The sequence below is a fragment of the Myxocyprinus asiaticus genome, chromosome 5 (genome assembly GCF_019703515.2).
Source record: "Myxocyprinus asiaticus isolate MX2 ecotype Aquarium Trade chromosome 5, UBuf_Myxa_2, whole genome shotgun sequence".
Classification (NCBI taxonomy): Eukaryota; Metazoa; Chordata; class Actinopteri; order Cypriniformes; family Catostomidae; genus Myxocyprinus; species Myxocyprinus asiaticus.
In genome coordinates this window covers 139470-161749 of record NC_059348.1, presented here as the reverse complement: position 1 = coordinate 161749, position 22280 = coordinate 139470, and the positions used below count along the sequence as shown (strand labels likewise).

The 22280-nt window shown below is 36.8% G+C and overlaps 2 protein-coding genes and 1 long non-coding RNA gene across 3 annotated transcripts in view; 2 read left to right on the top strand and 1 right to left on the bottom strand.

The window, feature by feature from the left end:
* LOC127440723 (cadherin-2-like) overlaps nucleotides 1–7662 on the top strand; it is a 124653-nt gene extending 116991 nt beyond the window's left edge. The window contains exons 15-17 of the mRNA XM_051697499.1: nucleotides 1157–1296; nucleotides 4568–4729; nucleotides 5298–7662. Of these exons, the coding sequence (XP_051553459.1) occupies nucleotides 1157–1296; nucleotides 4568–4729; nucleotides 5298–5504 (509 nt within the window). The 3' untranslated portion in view covers nucleotides 5505–7662. The remainder of the gene's footprint in view (nucleotides 1–1156; nucleotides 1297–4567; nucleotides 4730–5297) is intronic.
* Nucleotides 7663–11387: 3725 nt separating this feature from the next.
* LOC127440925 (uncharacterized) lies at nucleotides 11388–13539 on the top strand. The gene is made up of 3 exons (XR_007897235.1): nucleotides 11388–11453; nucleotides 11567–11735; nucleotides 12539–13539. It is a non-coding gene; the product is annotated as an uncharacterized LOC127440925 (long non-coding RNA).
* Nucleotides 13540–13841: 302 nt separating this feature from the next.
* LOC127440818 (gastrula zinc finger protein XlCGF26.1-like) lies at nucleotides 13842–21389 on the bottom strand. The gene is made up of 2 exons (XM_051697749.1): nucleotides 21092–21389; nucleotides 13842–18926 (listed from the first exon to the last, which is right to left on the bottom strand). Exons 1-2 carry the CDS (start codon nucleotides 21114–21116, stop codon nucleotides 17770–17772), a joined length of 1182 nt encoding a protein of 393 aa, XP_051553709.1. The 5' UTR covers nucleotides 21117–21389; the 3' UTR covers nucleotides 13842–17769.
* Between the last annotated feature and the right edge of the window lie 891 nt (nucleotides 21390–22280).

The following is a 22280-nucleotide window of genomic DNA, read 5'->3' as shown; positions in this document are numbered from 1 at the left end:
AACAGGTGCTGCAACCAAATTAAGCACTGACTTAGTTACAAACTAACTAGTAGTTACTAAGTCCTTAGTGTGGACTTTACATCTCAACACTCAACACTAAGTCTTCTACATGGTGCAACACTACCCTGATGTGCTTAAGTGAACAGGTGCAATTTGTTGGATGTTTGTTATTTGTAAACCCTGAAATTAAGCTTTATAAACTTGTGAAGCTGATTTATTCTCTTCCGACTGAGTTTCAAATATGACCGCATATTCGAGGGGCTGTACGATGTTAGCCAGTCAGAACAGTGAGCGTTGAAGTTTAAAGGAGATGCTGTGGCCAAACTATGACTGTTTTAGTGCTGAAAACTTGAAATGATCAGTGGATCTCAGTGGATCTCATAATTCAATTATAAAAAAATAGCATTTAATGACCCCTTTAATTTTAGTTATCTTTTAACTATAAAAATAATCAGAAAGATCTTATAAAAACAACTGGGAAAAAAATGACAAAATATGTTTAATTATTATTTTCGAGTTGAAATTTAGGGGTTAGGGTTTGGGACAGCCATTTCCTATTAGAAAGTTCTATGATTTTGTATTTAGCTTATTATTATTATCTCAGTTAAAGCCTTGAGTTTAAATGAATAATAATAATAATTATAAATATCCCATTTTTACTATTGTGAGACCGCAGTTTGAACTAATTTGGTAGAATGGTCCATATACAACATCATATTGTTTGTTGTGTTATCCTAAATTTATGGTGATTTTAATGTAAAATTGTATTGCAGTATTTTTATTGTCATACATTACAGTAATGAGAGTCTCATGGAAAATCATCTTTAAGAACAATGGGAAGTACAAAAAAAAAACATACAAATTTTAATGGGTCATGCTAAAATACAGTTTTTTTTTCTTCTTGATTTTGGGGTGAAATATCACCTGCTCATGGCCAGGTTTTGGTGAGATTTACAGATCAATCAGGCCATCACTGTCTGTGTTAATACGTCAGAGCTTCTGAGGAATTAAATCACTGCCTTTCTACGTTTGTTTTAGTCATATCTCTCCATTTTACTCCAACTTCTCTTTGACTTTTCAAACAGTGTGTCCACTTCTCACTTTATACAAGCTTCGGGTTTGACTCAGCGTAACATCTCTCTCTCTCTGTTTGTAGTCCTGGTGTTGTTGTTTGTGGTGTGGATGAAGAGGAGAGAAAAGGAGCGATTGGTAAAGCAGCTGCTGATTGACCCAGAAGAAGATGTGAGAGACAATATACTGAAATATGATGAAGAGGGCGGAGGAGAGGAAGACCAGGTACACACACACACACACACACACATACACACATTCTCAAATATGATAAAGGTGTAGGGGAGGAAGACCAGGGGCCTCATATATAAAACTCAGTGTAGATTTCATCCTAAAAGTGTGAAAAGGTTTCAGATTTATAAAACCTTACGTATGCCTGAACCTGCACAAAGTTCACTTTATAAATCCCAGTTAAGAGAAGATTTCTTCCCCACCCCGTCTCCTCCCTGATATAACCATATAAGGAGCTCGCAATGCCTGTTTTTTTTAACAGTGCATAACCTCATCAGCATATACTTTCCATATACATATTGCCATCCAGTCATGTGATAATAATGACTAAGTTGCCAGGGATGCAAATACTCACCCTTCAGCTAAAGTGACCTTTTCTGAAGCTAATTTGCCCAAATTGTGTGGTAAAGTGTTCTACATTTTCCTTATTAAAATCACTTGAAAGGGTTACTTTAAGCTTAAACACTCAAAAAAGGTTTAAATACAATAAAAAGCTTTAAATGTCATAAATCAACTGAAAATATAAATCTGGATCACCTGATATGACGTTTTCACCTTTTTCACCTCTTATGAGTTTGCTTCCCTGAAGTTAAGGTACTGTATGTTACTCTAAGTGGTGTAAGCTGATAGGTCCGGGTAGCCAATCAGCTTACGTACTCTCTCTTTTCCTTGCATTTCAATTTGCTCAGTTTGCAAGTAAGCAGGTTTCACTGCAGCACGCTGCAATAGTTTTCTCTGAAACCCTCCTCCTCCCCACCTGCACTTGTCTAGATCTGCGATACTGGGGGAATATATTGATGTCTAATTGTGCAGCAGCATGTCATACATGCTTAATGCAGCATATCTTGTGTTTGTCTAATTGTGCAGCAGCAGTATAGCATATGTAGTATGCCAAGACCAATATCCTATCAATTTGTCATACCCACAGTAATGTGCTAAATCTTTCCGAGAGTTGTCATGACTGAACTTTTTAACTGTATGAGAAATTAGGAAAATAGAAAATAATATTGATCGTAAATGTCACACATGCCCATAAGATTCTATTCCTATATAAATGAGATCAATTTACCAGAGAAACCCAATTGTATAAGATATTAAGATTTGTTTTTAGAGAATATATATTTAAATGTATATTAGCGTAACCCTAACTCTAACTTTTATTATTATTTTTATTGCTGTTAACATAAACCTAACCTAACTTATGCAATTTTGCCTCTCATGTATTTTTTTTTAACCTCCTGAGACCCGAGCGTGAGTGCTGTGTGTATTTTCCGTTTCCCTTTTTGATTTGTAACTAGAAGCAGCTAATAAACAAGCAAAATAATAATAATAATAATAATAAATTCTAGAGCAAATAGTTTTCCAAAGAAATGATGTCCACATATGTGGACAGCGGGACTAAGTTTTGAAAATGTAAATAATACCAAGCTATAGAAAGTCTTTTCATCAAATAGTGTTGATTATTCATGTTTTTGAGACGTTATAGCTAAATTAACAATTCTTATTCAAAGAAATGGCCAGCAACATCCAACCACTGCCAAAATTTTGCATTATAAATTCTGAATCTATGTACTGATTATCATTGTCACATGTCTGCCAAACATGTTGAGTGATCCAAACATCACCTGCAGCCTGAAACTGAACTTTTGATCGGATTTTAGGAGTGAATGCACTTAACTGCATAGAGAGCTATGGGATGCTCCCTTGCTCCCTATTTAGTGAATGACTTAACCTCCAGTGTGCTGTCTGTCTGCACTGGTCTCAGAACAGTTCAATGTGATAATACACAGTAAATATATAGGAATGCATTTACTAATGTTAATGAATAGAACCATATTGTACAGTGATATCAAAATAAAATCGAACAAAATTTATATTAAAATGAAGAAAATGACCCACAGATGTGTTATAGTTGAAAATTATTCAAAATAACTAACATGTTTTTTCAACTTTTGAGGGAATAAGGTCCCGTTTTCCACATATGTGGACTTCATATTTATCAGTGCACTGACGGCAGAAAAATGTACGGATTTTTTTAAAGCGACATAGAGACGCTGCTCTTTTTTACAACCAAACAGGTTTCAATCAAAAAACGTAGAGGTTTTTTTACCAGAGGCACTTTTGTTGGCGCTGTGCCCGTAGGAGTTCTTCACAGAAATCAACATCATGCTGTTGTGTCACGTGACTCTGTGCACCAGAAGTTTAACCCTTAAATGACAGTGTAGAGTCTTGTCAACAATAATCAGTTGATTTAAATTCATTTAAATTATGCGTTGCATATAGCGAGGCCAAAATACAACATCCACACGTGGACGCGGGGTCGCACCAGGTTAAATATATTTTATAGATCCTTAAATGTTAGATATTTACAGGAAGTAAAACAAAGATGCTAAAAAATGCTAAACTTTGTCAAATAATAGTTTGATAATGTCTAAATACATATCCAAATGCATAAATTGTGATAAAATTGAGAATTACTACACAGTAGGTGGTTGCATAGAGCACTATGCCATCTACTGACTATTATTGCCATAACATGAATTTCAAATCATGTTATTTTTCTTCTTTTTTTTTCACAGTATGACAGCAATGTGCCCCCAGTACATGACACAGTTTCATATTTTCTCCATGTTTCAACTTATAGAAGTGTAGGCTTTTAATGTAGTGAAGCTACATAAATATGCTAATTTGCATATGCAAATGAATGGTGAAATCGAGAAATCTATATGTTAATAAGATCTTAAAAAAACTTAAAATCCCAAAAGAAGTGCATAATTTTATTGTTTTTACTTCAGGGAAGAAGAAATGTTATAATTTATAAAAAAAAATAAAATAAAATAAAATCATCTGTCAAAAATGACCGGGAACAGTCAAATAAGCAGCCCTTCTTTAACAGAATAGGAGGGTTAAGAAAATAATTTTTGCTGTATAAAACACTATTGGACATAATCAAGCTTTTTTTTTTTTTTTTTTTAATAAAACAAGCAATGTGTAAGCTTACTATTTGTTGTATATTTGACTTTTTTTATATCAAAAAGTTTACCAAGACCATGAACTTTATCATTGCAATTCGAAATGGGAAGTGAAAGGATGCCATCTGAGCAGCTGCCTGATCTGCATAATTCTAGTGTGTGTAAATAAACAGTGCTGTCAGCAGACTTTGTGCTTAACTTAAACAATTTTGTCATCCAAACATTGCACACGTTTGTGCGTAGATTTACTCGTGTTGACATCACCATCTGTCTTCTCTTGTGTTTGCGCACAGGATTATGACCTGAGTCAGCTACAGCAGCCAGACATCGAGACCGACGGCATGAAGCCCATCGGTGTGCGCAGGTTAGATGAGAGACCGCTGCATCCTGAGCACCAGTACCCCGACAGATCCACCGCACCACATCCGGGAGATATCGGAGACTTCATCAGTGAGGTGGAGTGATGCTACACAATCATCCAACAAAACAATAAACAAATCAAAGTTGTAACAGTAATAAGTTCTTGTGAGAGTTGCGTTAGGGTGATTATACACTAGTGCTTTTGGTTAGAAGGTGCGTACCCAAATTCGTCAAATGGACTTGGGTGCGCACCTTCTAACCAGACTCTGCTCCACTCGCAAAGGTGGTCTTGAGTACATGTGAACTCTTACTTATATTACTTATGCCTAGTCATACTTATAGTATAGCACATTATAGCTGCTTGTCTCTAAATCAGTTGAGAGCAGAGAGCTGACGACATTCTTCACATTTCAATAACTTCAATAACAGGAGAAGATGCCAGTTTCATAGTACTCATGGTCCCCGTTTCCACCTGGTATTAAGATTTGTTTTGGGTGATTCGATCACAAGTATTCAGCACTAAATACAGGTGGAAACAGGGTGAATGGATCACAATATCTAGGGTGAACTAGGGTGGGTGTTGGAGATAAGACAATGTTATCATGCTTAAAACATGGTTAATGAGTTGTATAATGAGATGTTTTACACTGGTTGTCTTTGCAGGGTTTGAGGGCAGCTGATAATGATCCTACCGCTCCACCGTATGACTCACTGTTGGTATTTGACTATGAGGGCAACGGATCGACTGCAGGATCGCTCAGCTCCATCAACTCCTCCAGCAGCGATGGTGACCAGGATTATGATTACCTCAACGACTGGGGTCCACGCTTCAGGAAACTCGCTGACATGTATGGTGGCACGGATGAGTGAAAAACGAGCAAAGACAGCAACAACATGTAGCTTTTTCCTCTATTCGACAGATGAAGACTGTGTCAGATATGGGTTTGTCAGAATCAGTAAAAGCAAACACAAGAACCCGAGGTTTAATGTTCATGTTTAACTCGAGGCTTAAAGTAATCGTTAATGCACACGCTTGAGGAACGCTCTGAGAGAAAGCATCAGTGAACATCAAAGCTCAGGCCTGTTTCACACAAACTGCATCTGTGGGATGTGAACAGCACTTGTTCATTTCGCCACCCATATTAACAGATTACAGCATTCACACTGGGCGCGTGAATCACGTGCTGCTGTGTCCCAGAACAGGGGCGTATCTCGGGTTGAAGCACAATGGGGGCTTAGGCCAGAGTCACATTTCTTTAAATGTGAGAATATACCAATATCTTAATAAGCCACAATTTACACCATAAGAGTTTAATTTAAAGTACACAGTAGGAAAAATTAAATACAGTGTTATAATCAGCGTTCATTTTCACAGTTTTTTATTTTAGTAATCATTTTTGTCTTTTAAAAAGATGTTCTTTAAATGCAATCAGTATTTCATCATGTCATATTTATTCATTTTAGCCAATTTTACTTGGACTAAAATGGCATATAATTTTAGTCGACAAAAATAATATATTTTAGTTATACAGACCAAACTTTGACCAAATATTCAAATATTTTGAAGAATTTATAAACTAATTACAAACATGTATGAAAAATACTAAAGATGAATATGTTTAATATGTGAGATTAAACAACATGAGAAAACTGTCCTGAAAACATGAGCCCCTGAAATAAACACATTTAATGAATTTAGTGAAGTATGAGCTACTTTTAGAAGTGACTCTGTTTAGGATCTTGCGTTACGTGTATCGTGTTAAAGGAAACGACGTATTCGCAACACAAGTTACACATTCTGACTAGCGTGTCACTCAGTTCAAGTTCTCCTGTTCATGGTGTTCATTGTGTTGTAATATTAATTAAATATATCCACAACATAAACCTCATGTCACATATAAGATGTGTTTGAGTGAGTTCATTGTACAGGTGTTCAGCAGGGAAATACACAACATACTATTTCAATTAAAAGAAATATATAAAAGCAGTGTTAGTACATTGTTAATATCTTTAAATGTTATTTTCTTATCGTATTTTCGTCACAAGTATGTTTGAATTAAAACTGTTTGATTATCATCATGATGCTTTTTTTGTTTCGTCTTTATCGCTGACAAAAAAATAAATCTTTTTCAACAAACATTGACAAGATTAACACTGTGTATATAATTCTAATTAAACAATTTTATAAAATTAGGAATAATTAAAATACAGGGAAGAAATGATTTGTTAATGTTTTAACGGGCTCGTTTAGTTTCACTTCACTTTCATTTAATAAAATGCCTTTTTCTCTGAATGCGTCATGGTGTCTGCAACTACGCTGCATGCATACAAGACATGCACACACTAAATAAGCTGCCAGAAAGCTTGAAAAGGTGTTTACATGCAGAACAAAACTGGGGTAATTGGGGCAAATATCTACACATGCCAGTCGGTTTTGCTTAAACAGTTTATGAACTTGCCCCGATAAAAGAACACGTTTTAAGGCGTTTACATGACCTTAAACATTGTCTGGTTCTTAAGCATAATTAGTGTAAGCTTGTGCATGTAAACACATTGTGTGTCATGGTAATACAGAACACGCTTGATTTTCTTATAGAGCTGCAGCTCTGTCAGTATGAAAGCTCAACGCGAGCCGCAGCAGCGTCGCTCATGTCCCGCAGACACAGTAGGTGTGAAACAGGCCGTTCATACATGCTCCCTACACTTCGACAGCACTGGGATTTAATGTGCCTTTTTGTACATTTTTGAAATCTGAACGTTTGATGTTCAAGGCTTTAATTATACTGACTTATTGAGTGAATTTAAGAAATAAGGATGTGTTAATCAATAATATGCATCATTGTGCTTTCCTCTTTTGGTTACAAACTGCTGTTTTTTGAAAGGATTATTTAATTCATTTAATTTCACTTTATTCACTGGTAAGACACTGTACAGTTCACACTCAATTCTTAGCCTGTTTTGTTTGACAACAATTTAACATGCAATTGTTTAAAAAAAATAAAAGTGTTTTAACACAGTTACTTTCTTATATTGCCGTAAGTGCTGTTATATTTTACATTTTTGTTCATCTACACATATTTACCTTGGTCATTATTGATTTGTATTTTTTTACAGTGAGTTTTTGCTTCACTGTAAAGATAATGGGCCTTCTGTATTAAACATGAGCAGACAGAATTTCTGTTATAAATTGTTCATAAAACCATTCTTTCTTAAATTGTTGCATTCAATTCAACATAACAGTGTAAATTGCTCATAAATCCAAACTGGTTTTGCTCACAATAGATCTGCAGGCATGTCAACTAAATAAATTGAGGTGCAGCATCTAGTGGCTGGTTCAAGGCAACGGGCAAAGGTCAAATTCATTACACTTAGTTCTGTTGTGGGAAACATCATAATAAGTTAGGTCACAACATGTGCACTCGTAGAAACATGACATTTTATGGCCACAAGATATAAATTATGTGAAATCAAGTGTTGGCCTTAAGATCCTATGAAGAGGTCCGTGTACATTGCGTTCATTTGTTTTTGTTTTTGAAATTAAAAAACTAAAAAAAAATTATGCTTTGAATTTTGTTTTTTCATTTCAAAAGAAATAGGCTTGTTTTTTGATCATTTGTTTTGTTAAAAAAATCAAAAGCAAGAAATTAGCTCATTTCTCATGTTTATTGCTCTTGGATATAAAATGAATATACAGCTTGAATATTTGATCTGCACATGTGAGTGGGTCTGAAACGCGATTGGTCAACCTGCACTGTCATCTGTCCTGCCTCAAACTCATCAGTATAAGAGTTCAACACGATACAGCTCTGCAGATGGATTCATCTCATTTCTAATTCTGAACATTAACATTCTTCCAAAAGTTTGACAGTTGCATATTTATTGCAACCAGACAATGGATTTATCCAGCAACTTACCAACTTACGCGGCAATAACGCGTTAAGATGCCGTAGCGCCGGTGTTCTGAAATATTCGGTTTCTGAGATTTTTGGTTGCACTGGGCAGAGCACACATGAATATTCATGAGTTTCCTGTTTCGTGTTAAAGCGACACTGAAAATATTAGTGCATGCACAATCTATAAATTGTTGTGAAAAGATGAACAGGTAAGCTTAACTTCGTTTGACGCTGAAACGTAATTACCTTTCTGAAAACATAGATTAGATTAGTTGTAATCCAAGCAGGCACTAATATTTTCAGTGTCGCTTGAGCATGAAAAAGGAAACTCTTGAATATTCATGTGTGCTCCACCCAGTGCAACCGAAAATCTCAGAAACCGAATATTTCAGAACACCGGTTTTAAAAGGCAGGGTATACATTATTATAAAAATGTTGTGATGCAAATTAACAAACATAACCACAAATTCGCACAGTTCTATACATTATAAATAACTAGACTCCATTAGTGAGTTAATAGCCTACTAGTGCCACGTCGTCATCATCCTTTTGTGTTCTGAGACTTATGTTGAAGTTTTTTCCCCTGAACTACATTTCCCATCATGCACCTTCCAGTCATCCTCATCACACACACCTGTTCCCCATTCCCTCTGATCATTGTTCCCAGTTGTTCATTGTAATGTCTTTAGTCTCCATGAGTATATATAGTCCTCTTGTTCTCCTTCCTCTTGTCGGTTCATGGTTGTGAGTCTACAAGTTATGTTATTTCTCCAGTCTACTGTAGTGACGTATAGTTTTCTTTCTTGGCGAAGTGTTTGTTTCATATTCATCATCTTCTATTGTTTTCTTTGTGAATGAATCTACTGCATTTGTATCCACGCCTTTCCCAACTCTTAATGCCGTTTTTAAACTGTGCACTCGCTCACTCTGTGTTTTCTGCTCACTGAAAAGCAGCTGAAATTGTAAAATATGATAGCTAATGGATTTGCTCCTTACACAGTACAGATGTGGCCTTTGAGAAAAAACAAAAAAACATGTTGCGTCACATGGTATTAGGCGGTGAATAACAGACGTGATCAGTAAGGGGCAGTAATGTTTCACTCTTTGAACACCGACTGCTAATGGTTAGTGAGTCCATGCATATACTGTCTAAAATAGTCATGTAGTCAGTGGAAAACTAGTGAGAACAAAAATCACAATGAGCTAGTGATAATGAGCCAAATCAGCAATGGCTACACAATTGTTAGCTATAAAAATACTTTCTCAGAACCGTAATGCAGCGGCATTATAGGCTATATGTTGCTGCATTCAGTTGGTGGGCTGTCGGATAAATCCGTTGTTTGGCTGCTTTATGCGTGACAGCAGAGTTGTAATAAATATGCAACTGTCAAGAATGTTAATATTCAGAAGTAGAAATGAGATTAATCCATCTGCAGAGCTGTATCGTGTTAAACGCATACTGATGGGTTTGACTGAGGCAGGACAGATGACAGTGCAGGTTGACCAGTGTGCAGATCGAATATTCAAGCTATATTTTCATTTTATATCCGAGAGCAATAAACATGAGAAATGAGCTAATTTCTTTTTCATTTTTAAACAAAACGAATAATAAAAAAAACAAGCCCTTTTTCCATGTTTGTCTATTGCTTTTGAAATGAAAAAAACAAAATTCAAAGTTCATAATTGATTTTTTTTGTTTTTTAATTTCAAAACGAAAAACAAATGAATGCAATTTCAATATTGTTGTTTGATTTATTTCCTAATTAAAAATGTCAAATGTAGGCTCTGTATACAGTCTAAAGGCCTCTGCTACATTATATAATAATTAGTAACTTCATTCCATGTCCTACATTTGATTTACCCTGATAATGGTTATTAAAGCAGCATAAAGTGATTTTAGGGGTTGCCTCTTGTTATGGTTTGGTCCTCTGCTCCTCAAAATGTCTGTGCACGGCCCAGTTAATGACACTCCATATTGAAATACTTCATCTGATACTGATTCATTAGACAACAAAAATATATAAAAATACATAAAAAATGGTTTTTGGCCAGAAAATATTGTAAATAAAAAACGTGACAACATGCCCCAACCTGATTTTGATGAAAAATACCTTTGTAAAAATGTGTCTTCATAATATAGTTGAGTCTTTGTGCCAGTGTAGTTCCATTATGTTCGCTTGTTTACCCACAAGCGATAACAACAATATTATGATGATATTAACAATGTAGCCTCTTTATTTCAGAAGATGCAGGCTATTCTTCACGTGTCTAGCACAGCAACTAAAGAAATAGTTGACCACCTCAACCAAACCTACTCTTTATTACAGCCATTGATCAGGGAAGCTGTTAGTGATATTTGCAGAGACATGGCCACACTAGCACTACAGTTACATTGGATGAATTGGTCAATGTTGTCATGGGATGTAATGTTCTGTTCAGTGCAACAACTGAAGGTGCAGAGTTGTCTTCATCCAAACGCAGAAACTATCCGCTTGTAATGCCACTGCAGGATGACTTGGGGCAGTCTGGGCATTGCAGCATGTATGGTCCAGTTCTACAAATGATTCAGTCTTTGTTTCGGAATTCTGACATTCTCAATAAGATTACTGAAGGCAGTTCTGAGCTTAGCTGTTATATGTCACATGGTGATGAAACAAAGAGTTATTGTCCACTGAAGAACCAAGATTTTCACTGCAGCTATACATTATTGAGTTAGAAATGGCTAATCATCTTGGGTCATCGTGCAAACAATGAAACAATGGGACAGGAAATTGCCCTAGTGGTAGAGAAGACTGAAAATAATGCTCATCTCAAGAGCAAGAAAATGCAGACCACATTTGCGCTACAACGGCAGATTATGGTGAACACCAGCCCATCAGTGAGAGAGTTTCTCCATCTCTGGCCTGCGCTGCACATAACATCACAGGTAAATAAAATTTTTCTTTGCTCCAATTTTATTTTTTACTTTTTAAATGTATCACTTGTAAAATATCATGTGATTTGGGTTAGTTTTGCATTATTCTCCTTTGTCTAATAAAGGTGTTTGCAGATTTCCAGCGTATCACTAATGAGAACTTGCCCCACAAATTCTGCGCACAACTGGACCGCCACTTGCCTTGTTTAATGACCATTTTTCAGCAAAAAAGCATCAAAGATAGGCAAGACGGCAGAGGCACTGGCAAAGGTTTTAAAAGTCCATGACGAGCAGGTATTATATGGGAACAAATATGGGAAATGGCATGTTGTTACTTGCAGCACATGATCCTGATTAAAAACCAGCCCCCAAATGACATGAGATGTTGAAATAATCCTCACAGAGAGACATGAGCTTTGCTAACAACACTAGCCTGGCTCTCACTTACACACGCTATATGTGCGCACTGCCAGAGTCCCTGCCAATGGGAAATTAAGCCACAGGCAGTCAGAGATTCTCAGCTGCAAGCAAATCATCTGAAACAAATTATTGCCGAAACTATCTGCAGTAATTACACTATCGATAATGCATAATAATTATCGGCCGATAATATATCAACCGCTGATATATCGTGCATCCCTAATTGATTGTGTTACAAACATAAAATGCTAACCTCATTTGAAAATTAATGAGTGGCGAATTTGCGGCAACTCTAGATTTTTTTGTAAGGGAATATACAGTACTAACATAGGCTTGCATATTCAATTGAGCATGCTCTAATGTTCGTTTGAGGGTGCTTAGCAGTGATAATCGCCTGGAGAAAAAGCACACTCTGGATGTATTAGTAATGCAGGTTCATTTCTTTCACCAGCTGAGTCAGCTTAGAAAATCATGTGAACTCATCAATACCATTAAAGAAAAACTACTATTTACCACAGCGCGTTATACAAGTCCTTACACGGAAACAAAGTGACAAATGTGTTGTAGTAATACACTTTGACTCTTTTTAACATATTTCTGATCACCATTGCTCTTGCACATCTAAAGACATTGACCAAGAGTAGTGGATGATTTTCATGGTGTACTTTATGTTGCAGATATACCCAGTGAGTCTATAGAGAGGGCTACAGTGGGCTACATGTCTTCCTGCTACGGAGACTGCAGATGCTAAAGACACAACAGACACAACTGAGAATGATATACCGGAGTTGCCAACATGGATCCTGTACTCCACCTCAACCAAGAACATGCAGATTATTGTGGGTCCAACACCCTTGTGGAGCAGGAGGAGGACCAAGAGGATGAGAATGAAGAGGACATTTTGATACAATGATTTTACCAATTAAGTCTTCTTACTATTCTGTTTTGTATATGTATGATCTGCCTGCACCTTCTTCGGCTATTGTATGGCACATCTACCTTTATCATAGTCTAATAACACAGTGTAGTGTCTTGTGTGTTATCTGCTCAAATTATTCTGTGTTTACCCTCGACACTGTGTTTACTGTTCTTGTTCCACAGAGGTCTTGTATTTAAAATTAGGCCGGAACCTCATTGGTTTGATAGTTTCACCATACCCATCCAAATTTAGTATGGAGCTGATGTAAGCATAGCAAAGGGGACAAAAACACTTACACATAATTACACACACACTTGCACACACATACACACAATTAGGAGTTCATAAATCATCCGAGTCTATTTCATAAACATTAGGGCATTGTTCGATTGTGTCAGCGGTCCCCTTAAAACCCACCACACTGCACAGATTGTCCGTTTTTTATTTATTTATCACTATTATCACCTTTTAACTCTCTGGGGTTTCTCTAACAAAACAACAGGGCACCACATTTACCAGACCATCACAAACACAGTTTACCTGTTTCAGCTGAGCTTTCAGGCTTGAGCTGCCCAACGCTTTAATTAGTTTCACTGTTACCTCAATTTCTTTCTCTGCTGTAACTTGCTATGTTGCAATTGTTACAACTGTTTTATGGGACGTCACAACTCGATTGCATGTCTGCGAAATGTAGTAACTCACTCAAAACATTTAATTCATGCTTTAAAATCTAGTTATTGTGTCAGTAAAATTGCCAATTCCTCCAAAATGAAAAGTTGTTTTGTCATCGTCTGAGCCGTACTGGTCAAAATGAGTTTTTTCACCATGGCAGTCAACCCTGGAAATGTTTGTTATATACAAATTTCATTTTTGTTCTATTTTTTTGTTGACTGACTGCTTACTGTACTATACAAGAATGTCAGTTTTGTCCAGCTGAATGTTATTGTGTATCACACTGAGCTTTTTAGATACCGATTTCAACAGTAGGTAAAAGTTTACTGGGAAAAGTCAATACTGTACAATACTGTAGTACACAGAAAAAAGGATATGCACATTTGTATGTATACAGTACATTTATTTTTGTAGCAATGTGTTACATGTAAACTGAGAATTCACATTTGCATGTCCATTTTTAAACATTTCTTACATGTAAAGTCATATATAGTGACCAGAAAATTCCCACAAAATGACATCCATGCAAAAAACAAAAACAAAACCCCCGCAACAATGAAAAACCTGCGGTAGTTCTGTAAAAAAAACAATCAATTGTACCGCCTCACAGTACGTAACACTACAAGTTCCCATCTTCTTGGTGGACATCCTGTCGCTCTTGTTGGTCTGGCCAGAGATGTCATAGATATTTATGGAATATACATGTACTGTAAGTCTGACAGATTTTGAGAATTGAATGGATTATTTTGCATGTGATGGCTCACACGATGAAAGAAGGCTAGAAGTTGTGAAGAGTATAACAGTTTCACTGAGAATCAACTCATCAGTTTTGATCAGCGAGCCATGTGCATTTAGATATTGTGCTTACTCTTTTGCACACGTTCCATAACATGCAATTTGCTTGCGAACAAGAAAATAATTGTTCGGAGTTTTGAACATTGTTTTGAAAAAAATAATTCTCATTCGAGAATTGAGCCAAAGCGATTGAGAAAAACTGTAATATACAGTGCATTCAGACCCCTTCATTTTTGTCACATTTTATGTTGCTGCCTTTTGCTAAAATGCTTTAAATTCTTTTCTTTTTTTTTCACATCAATCTACACACCATATCCCAAAATTGACAAACCAGATTTTTGAAATATCATATTGACATAAGTATTCAGACCCTCAACTCAGTACTTAGTTGAAGCACCTTTGGCAGTGATTACAGCATCAAGTCTTTTTGTGTGTGATTTTTGCATCTCCACACATGATCTCTGGAGCTCAGCCAGAGTGACCATTGGGTTCTTGGTCACCTCTCTTTCCAAGGCCCTTCTACCCCAATTACTCAGTTTGGCCGGGCGGCCAGCTCTAGGAAGAGACCAGGTTGTTCCAAACTTCTTCCAGTTAAGAATTATGGAGGCCACTTTTGTAGCCTTCCCCGGATCCTCGACACAATCCTGTCTCTGAGCTCTGCAGGCAGTTCCTTTGCCCTCATGGCTTGGTTTTTGCTCTGATATGAATTTTCAGCTGTGAGACCTTATATAGACAGGTGTGTGTCTTTCAAAATCATGTCCAATCAATTGAATTTGCCACAGGTGGACTCCAATCAAAGTGTAGAAACATCTCAAAGATGATCCAGAGAAATTGGATGTACCTGAGCTAAATTTCATGTGTCACTGCAAAGGATCTGAATACTTATGTCAATGTGATATTTCAAAAATCTTTTTTTTTTTTTTATTTGTTTGCTATGTCATTATGGGTTATGGAGTGTAGATTGATGTGAAAATAATAATTTAAAGCATTTTAGCATGAGGCTGCAACATAATAAAATGTGAAAAAAATTAAGGGGTCTGAATACTTTCTGAATGCACTGAATGTCTCTGATCGTGTCACTGCATCTGCATTTGGCAACTCTATACTCACATTAATGCAGAGAAAGATGATAGTAGCTGCTAGGGTCACTGTGACAAACGCCCCACTGACGGTAATGTACACGTAAACGTATCAACTTAACGTATCAAAATATAAGACCTTGCGTAAACCCCAAATAAATTCATGAAACAATAGCATATAATAAGTATAGGGAAGTATTATATGCTTAGTTACTGTGTTGTCGATTCTTCATACTAGAACAGTATACATTTTCCATTTAGTGTCGGGAGGATTTTGCGCTACATTGTTACAGCACCAGCCTATTCACAAAGCAAGTTACACATCTAGCACACAACTTAGTTTAAGTTCAGCTGTGCATGTGCTTCATTGTCTGTGCAGATTTAAGTGGTAATATAGTTCATATAGCTGATTAATGTCATATAGGATATGTTTGAAAAAAGGTGATTAATCCGCAAGTAAAGCACTTCAGTTTATGGCGAAATCTGACTTCCCGCCAGATTCTTACTCCCCACTACCTGATTGGTTCAAACCTATCCCTAACCATAACCATACTACCAGGAAAGCAGGGGACTATCTAACTCATTTAAACTACATCAGACACAACTCCAGGTCCGGAAGATTTCCTAAGAATCCCTACAGTATAAGTACCAAAAATTCACAGAATAATTCGATATATTGATTAAAATGAGTCATTTTATATTAATGAGTTTTAAACTAAGAGTAAGATGTTAGGCTTTATTACAGACTATAATTTTTAGAATTGTAAATAGTGGCACCGCGCAATCATTTATCAACATGTCTTACTCATTTACAGATATTGGGAGAAGGGCCGCTCATCACGTGCACAGCATAATAGATGCACAAGGATATCTGTCCATATAACATCTATGTAATAACATTCCAATATTTTGAGTGACCTAACATGTAGCGTTAGATAAATACCAGCAAGACTACTTGCATTTTAACTGCATGTATGTTCATTAACCTAATGACTATCCAGTTATAAGACAAACAATGATTTAATGTCAGTAAATTAAGTGCACCAATGTTCATAAATCAAAGAATCAAAAAAATGATGTCATCATTATTGTGAGGTGAAAATGCAGAATCACCCTGCCAGTGTCAATAAGTCACATGTGGCTGTTTTCATGGTTGAGCATAGTTACAATTTTCTGACAGCAAAAAATCTAATTTGGATTACTTACATAATCCGGGACAAACAATGGACAATGTTGCCATGTTTCAGTACAATAACTGGAAAAAAAAAAAAAGTAAGGGTTTTATGTTAGGGTTAGGGTAAGGCTAAGTGATTCTTGAGGACTGTTTTGTTTCTAGTATTCTAGTTTCGATTAAACTTCCCCCAATTGGGGCAGTCAGCTGGTTGTAATAGAAAAATAAACCCCTTCAGAGAGATACAAGAGTCCTCCTCTGTACATTATTTCTTACATAATACATAATGTATAATCACATAAATATCAATGCCCTTGGTTAGAAAAATAAATGACATTACTATTAATAAATTGAGATATACAGTATTTAAAATGTTCAATCTGAAAAATTTAAATGAAAAATTAAAGGTCATAAACTTGCAAAAAAACAGGTAAGAAATGATGTTTTATTGAGTTTACATACATATAATATATATGTATATATTTTAGCCTTCTGCCTCAATGGTGTCTTTCTCTACATATTTACAACTGTACAGGTGCGGCGGTGCTGAAAGCCCTTATATGGACATGGTTTGGGGCATGCTTTATGCAAATTACTAAGTTAGTACATGCACACCTTTGTTTAGAATAATCCGGATTCATTAAAATTCATGTGCTCTTGTTGTGAATTCTGTTGGTAAAAAAAAGAAGTTACTTTTTCCTTTAATGTAATCATTAGATCATTAGGGCAGGATCTTAGAACAGAATCAGCCAAAATACCCCAGTTAATACAGTTACTGCAGTAAAGTTTTTTAGGTGTATGGTACATTATGTCATGCTTTCCTCATCAATACTTCTTAGAATGGGGCTGTTTAATATGGTTTCAGCTAGCTGAAGCATTGAGCCATTGGGGATGTTTGACTTCCACAGGGCTCTGTAATAGAAACGTCTGGACAGAATATAAATAGTACTTCACTTTCTGCAGTGCTGTTCATGTTGTCATCGCTGCATGGTCGAAAAGGGTCTGCGCCACGCTATCCAGTGAGTCACAAAAATAAATAAACCCACTATCAAGTTGATCATGCCAGGCAAACAGTGTGTCCGTGATGTGTGGTTCCCAATTTTGTCGTGTATGACTTTCCATTTGCAACAGACAATGGCAGAACACGATCAAAACCAGTTGAGCAAATCCACCAGGAAACACAATCAAAACTTGATCACTTAATCACAGTTTGGAGCCCTGCCATTTACTTCTATGCATTGAATTTTAAATGCTTTGGATGATAAAGTTTGCTCACTGTGACAATGTTTGGCAAAATTTTTTTCTATGTTTCTGTAGAGAATCTGATGCAATGAAACTCTTTCCACATCGAGGGCAGTGGTACGGCTTCTCTCCAGTATGCATTCTCTCATGTCTTTTCAAGGAACTTGAATGAGTAAAACTGCTTCCGCAATGTGTACAATTGAAAGGTTTTTCGCCAGTATGGATTCTTTGGTGCTCTTTCAAAAAGCTGGTGGTGGAAAAGGTTTTTCCACACTCAGAGCACACGTGAGCTTTCACACCATTATGCATTTTCTGGTGCTTTTTCAAATACTCAATCAGGGAAAAACTCTTACCACAAAAAGAGCACGAGTGAGGTTTCTTATTGACATGAATTTTCACGTGTCTTCTCAGTTGAAATGCTGAAATAAATTGTTTTGCACACTGATCGCAGTTAAATGGTCTTACTTCAGAGTGACACTTCAAATGAACTCTAAGGTTCGTTGCTTTCGAGAAACTCTTGTCACACTGAAGGCACGTGAAAGGCTTCTCTCCAGAATGAATTCTCAAGTGATTCTTGAGGATATCATTCCGTGTGAAGCTCTTTCCACACTGCGGGCATGTGAAAGCCTTCTCTCCGGTGTGAATTCTTAAGTGATCCTTCAGGCTTCCTTTGCATGTGAAACTCTTTCCACACTGTGGGCAAATGTAAGGCCTCTCTCCAGAATGAATTCTTGAGTGATTCTTGAGCTGTCCTTTTTGCGTGAAACCCTTTCCACACTGAGTGCAGGTGAAAGGCTTCTCTCCAGTGTGAATCCTCATGTGATTAATAAGCTGTCCTTTTTGGACGAATCCCTTTCCACACTGAGGGCATGTGTAAGGTTTCTCTCCAGTGTGAATTTTCATGTGATCCCTGAAGTTTGATTTTTGTCTGAAACTCTTTCCACACTGAGGACATTTGAAAGGTCTCTCTCCCGTGTGAATTCTCATGTGATCCTGAAGGTGTGCTTTTTGTGTCAGACTCTTTCCACACTCAGAGCAGATGAAAAGCATTTTAGGTCCTGTTTTTTGTGAGCAACTAAAACAGTTTTCTCCATTGATGAAATCATGAGGTTCCTGATGCTGATGTTCCTCCTCCTCCTCTTCATTCAGTTCTTCACTTTCCTCTTTCACTTTCACCTTCACCACATCTGAAATGAACACATTAAAGGAATAGTTCACCCAAAAATTGAAATTCTCTCATCATTTACTAGGCCTCATGATATCCCAGATGTGTATGACTTTCTTTCTTCTGCAGAGCACTAATGAAGATTTTTAGAAGAATATTTCAGCTCTGTAGGTCCATACAATGCAAGTGAATGGTGACCAGAACTCTGAAGGTCTAAAAAGCACATAAAGGCAGCATAAAAGTAACCCATATGACTCCAGTGGTTTAATCAATAAGTGTGTTTACATGCACATCAATACGTTGATTACTCTCTAAAATCGGCTTATTTAAAAAACCTGACAAGCAAGAAATCCACGCTTACATGACATTTGAAATAATCACATTACTCTTTGTTTTAATGTCTGACTGTGAAGAGGCCTGTTCTCAACACGTGCGCACATTGGATGAGCTGGTGATAACGCCACTTGAGGTGTTTACATGCCACACGAAATCAGCATAATGGGCAAAAATCTACCCATGTCGATCGGTTTATGCTTACGCTGTTTATGGCCTTACTCCAAAAAAGGAACGTTGTTTATTGCATTTACATGACCACGAGCATTGTCTGCTTATTACGCATTATCGTGTAAGAACGTGCATGTAAACACACGGTCCTCTGAAGTAGAGCCTGACCGATATGTGATTTTTCAGACCGATACCGATATCGGTGAAAGGCTAATATTGGCCGACCGGGCACTACTCTGAAGTGATCCAGTTGGTTTTGGGTGAGAACAGAGCAAAATATTACTCCTTTATCACTGTACATTTTGCCATTGCAGTCTTCAAGCACGATCATGATTTCAAGCTCGATTACACTTCCTAGTGCTTGACGCGTGTGCAGAGTGCTAGATGGCACTATTGGAAGAGTAATCGAGCTTGAAATCATGAATGCCAAGGAGACTGCTGTCAAGATATACAGTGAAAAAGGACTTATATTTTGGTCTGTTCTCACCCAAAACCAACTGGATTGCTTCAGAAGACCATGAGTGTGTTTACATGCACATTCTTACACCGACACTACTTAATAAGATTAAGCAGACAACGTGTGTGGTCATGTTCTCACCCAAAACCAACTGGATCACTACTGGAGACATGGATTTAACCACTGGGTTCTGATGGATTATGTTTATGCTCACTTGATCTGCTTTTTGGAGCTACAAAGTTCTGTTCACCATTCACTTGCATGGTTTCAGAGCTGAAATATTCTTCTAAAAATCTTCATTTGTGTTCAGCAGAAGAAAGTAAGTCACACATCTGGGATGGCATGAGGGTGAGTAAATGATGGGAGAAGGTTCATTTTTGGGTGAACTGTCCCTTTAAACTAAGTTAATTAAAATGCAATCAAGGTGAAACAGAATTTTCATACCCCCAAAATTACATCTACAACTTTACATTCAGGTAAGGCATAACCAACTGACACTGTGTGTACATCTGTAAAAGCCGGACAAATGAAATAATAGTCAGAGTACTCTAAAAAAAATAAAAAATAATAATGGCAATGTTTATTAAACATTTAAGCAAAATGTATATTTTTTTAGTATATCAGGCTTTTGTGCTAATTTATTAATCATTTACACTTCCACTCAAAAATTTGGAATCACTATGCATTTTTTATTGTAAGTTTTTGAGTATCAAATTACCACATTAGCATAATTTCTTTAAGGATTACAAGACAGTATTTTCTTAGTAATGACTGCTACAAATGGAGCTTTGACATCATAAGACAAATGTGAATTTCAAGATAAAACTATTCAGCTGTTATTTCACCTAATAATACTGCATCCATACTAATGTTTTTGACTGAACTTTTTTTTTTTTTATCAATTTAATGCATCCCTGGTGAACAGAAAATCAAGTTATTTCACAAACAAAAAATGTCTCGAAGCGGAATTTAAACCAGTGACTAATATCAATAGCACACGTGAAAACCTGGAGTGACATGAATAATATGCGCTTTGATACATATAATGTATAAATAACATCTCTAAAATTAATTTCGACACGCTTCAGTTCTGCATGTATTTATTGCTTGTGTGAATTGAACATGAATAATCCGGATCAGACCAGCGTGGTACTCAAACATCCTGTAAAATGCTTTCATTCTTTACAAACGGCATGAAATATTGAAAAATCTAAAACATTTGTTACCGATAGGCAAGTTTTCTTCATCCATCGCGTTTCAGTTGACAAGACCACAACAAAAGGCTCTTCTTTTTCTTCTTCTCCTTCGAGATACTGGCAAATAGAGCACCACAGTCACCACCTACTGTTTACAGTGTAATCGGCACGAACCAGCCAATCCAACCCTGCGTGCCAAACAGCATAAATCACCCTCCGAAGGGCACACTTTGAAGGGAGAACAATCATTATAGTCTGCTGTGTCTGGTAAAAGAAATAAACTCAATGAAGGACGCAGACCAGCATATTACTTTTCAACACACTTCTTTACTCTTCTTCTCGCCTCCTCTCGCCACCTTATTTCCTTTACACCAGTGCCCTCCAGTGACTGGCACTATAACAAGCATTAAAAGCCTCATTCCCACTTGTTCTCTATGAAGAAAAAAAACATACAAACAAATTAAGGTAACAGTCATTAAGCATTATACCGGATTCTTAATTCTCACTTGTTATTACTTATTCCCCATAGGCAATTAAAAGAATGAACACCTTTAGCTCACTTGGCACACAATTAATCACAATCTAACATCTAACATTCCTTATACTCTCTGTCTAAACCCTGTACAGGACACCATAATCCAGATCATTGATTTCAGTAAGAAGTCTTCTACTGTTCCTTTGGAAATACATGGTTCCACTGTTAAGAGTTGAGTCATTTAAGTTTCTTGGCAAAGTCATCCAAGAAGACTTGAACATCTCAGCTGTTATTGGAAAAGCCCAACAGCGCATCTATTTTCTGAAACAGTTAAGAAACTTTGGACTGTCTAAAAGCACTTCTGACCCAATTTTATGGTACCATAAATGAATTGGCTGCCGACTCTCTTCTATCTCAGATCTCTATTCTTCGAGAATAAAGTACAGGGCTGTAAAAATCATGTCAGATCCCTCATACCCCAGACACTTTCTGTTTCAGTGTCTTCATTCTCAGCAGAGACCAGGACTAATAGCCTTTTCCACCGACATGGTTCGGGTCCCTGGGCCGGTGCGAATTCTCGAACTGTTCCATGCATTTCCACAACAGAAAAGGCCATTCAGGGGCTGAAAACCTGGTACCGCACCGGTCTCTACGCAGGAACCGGTTATGTCAGAGGGCGGAGGGCGGGCTAATGTTTTGTCACCATGGTAAAGTTTTACCAAACAACAACAGTACATTTACATT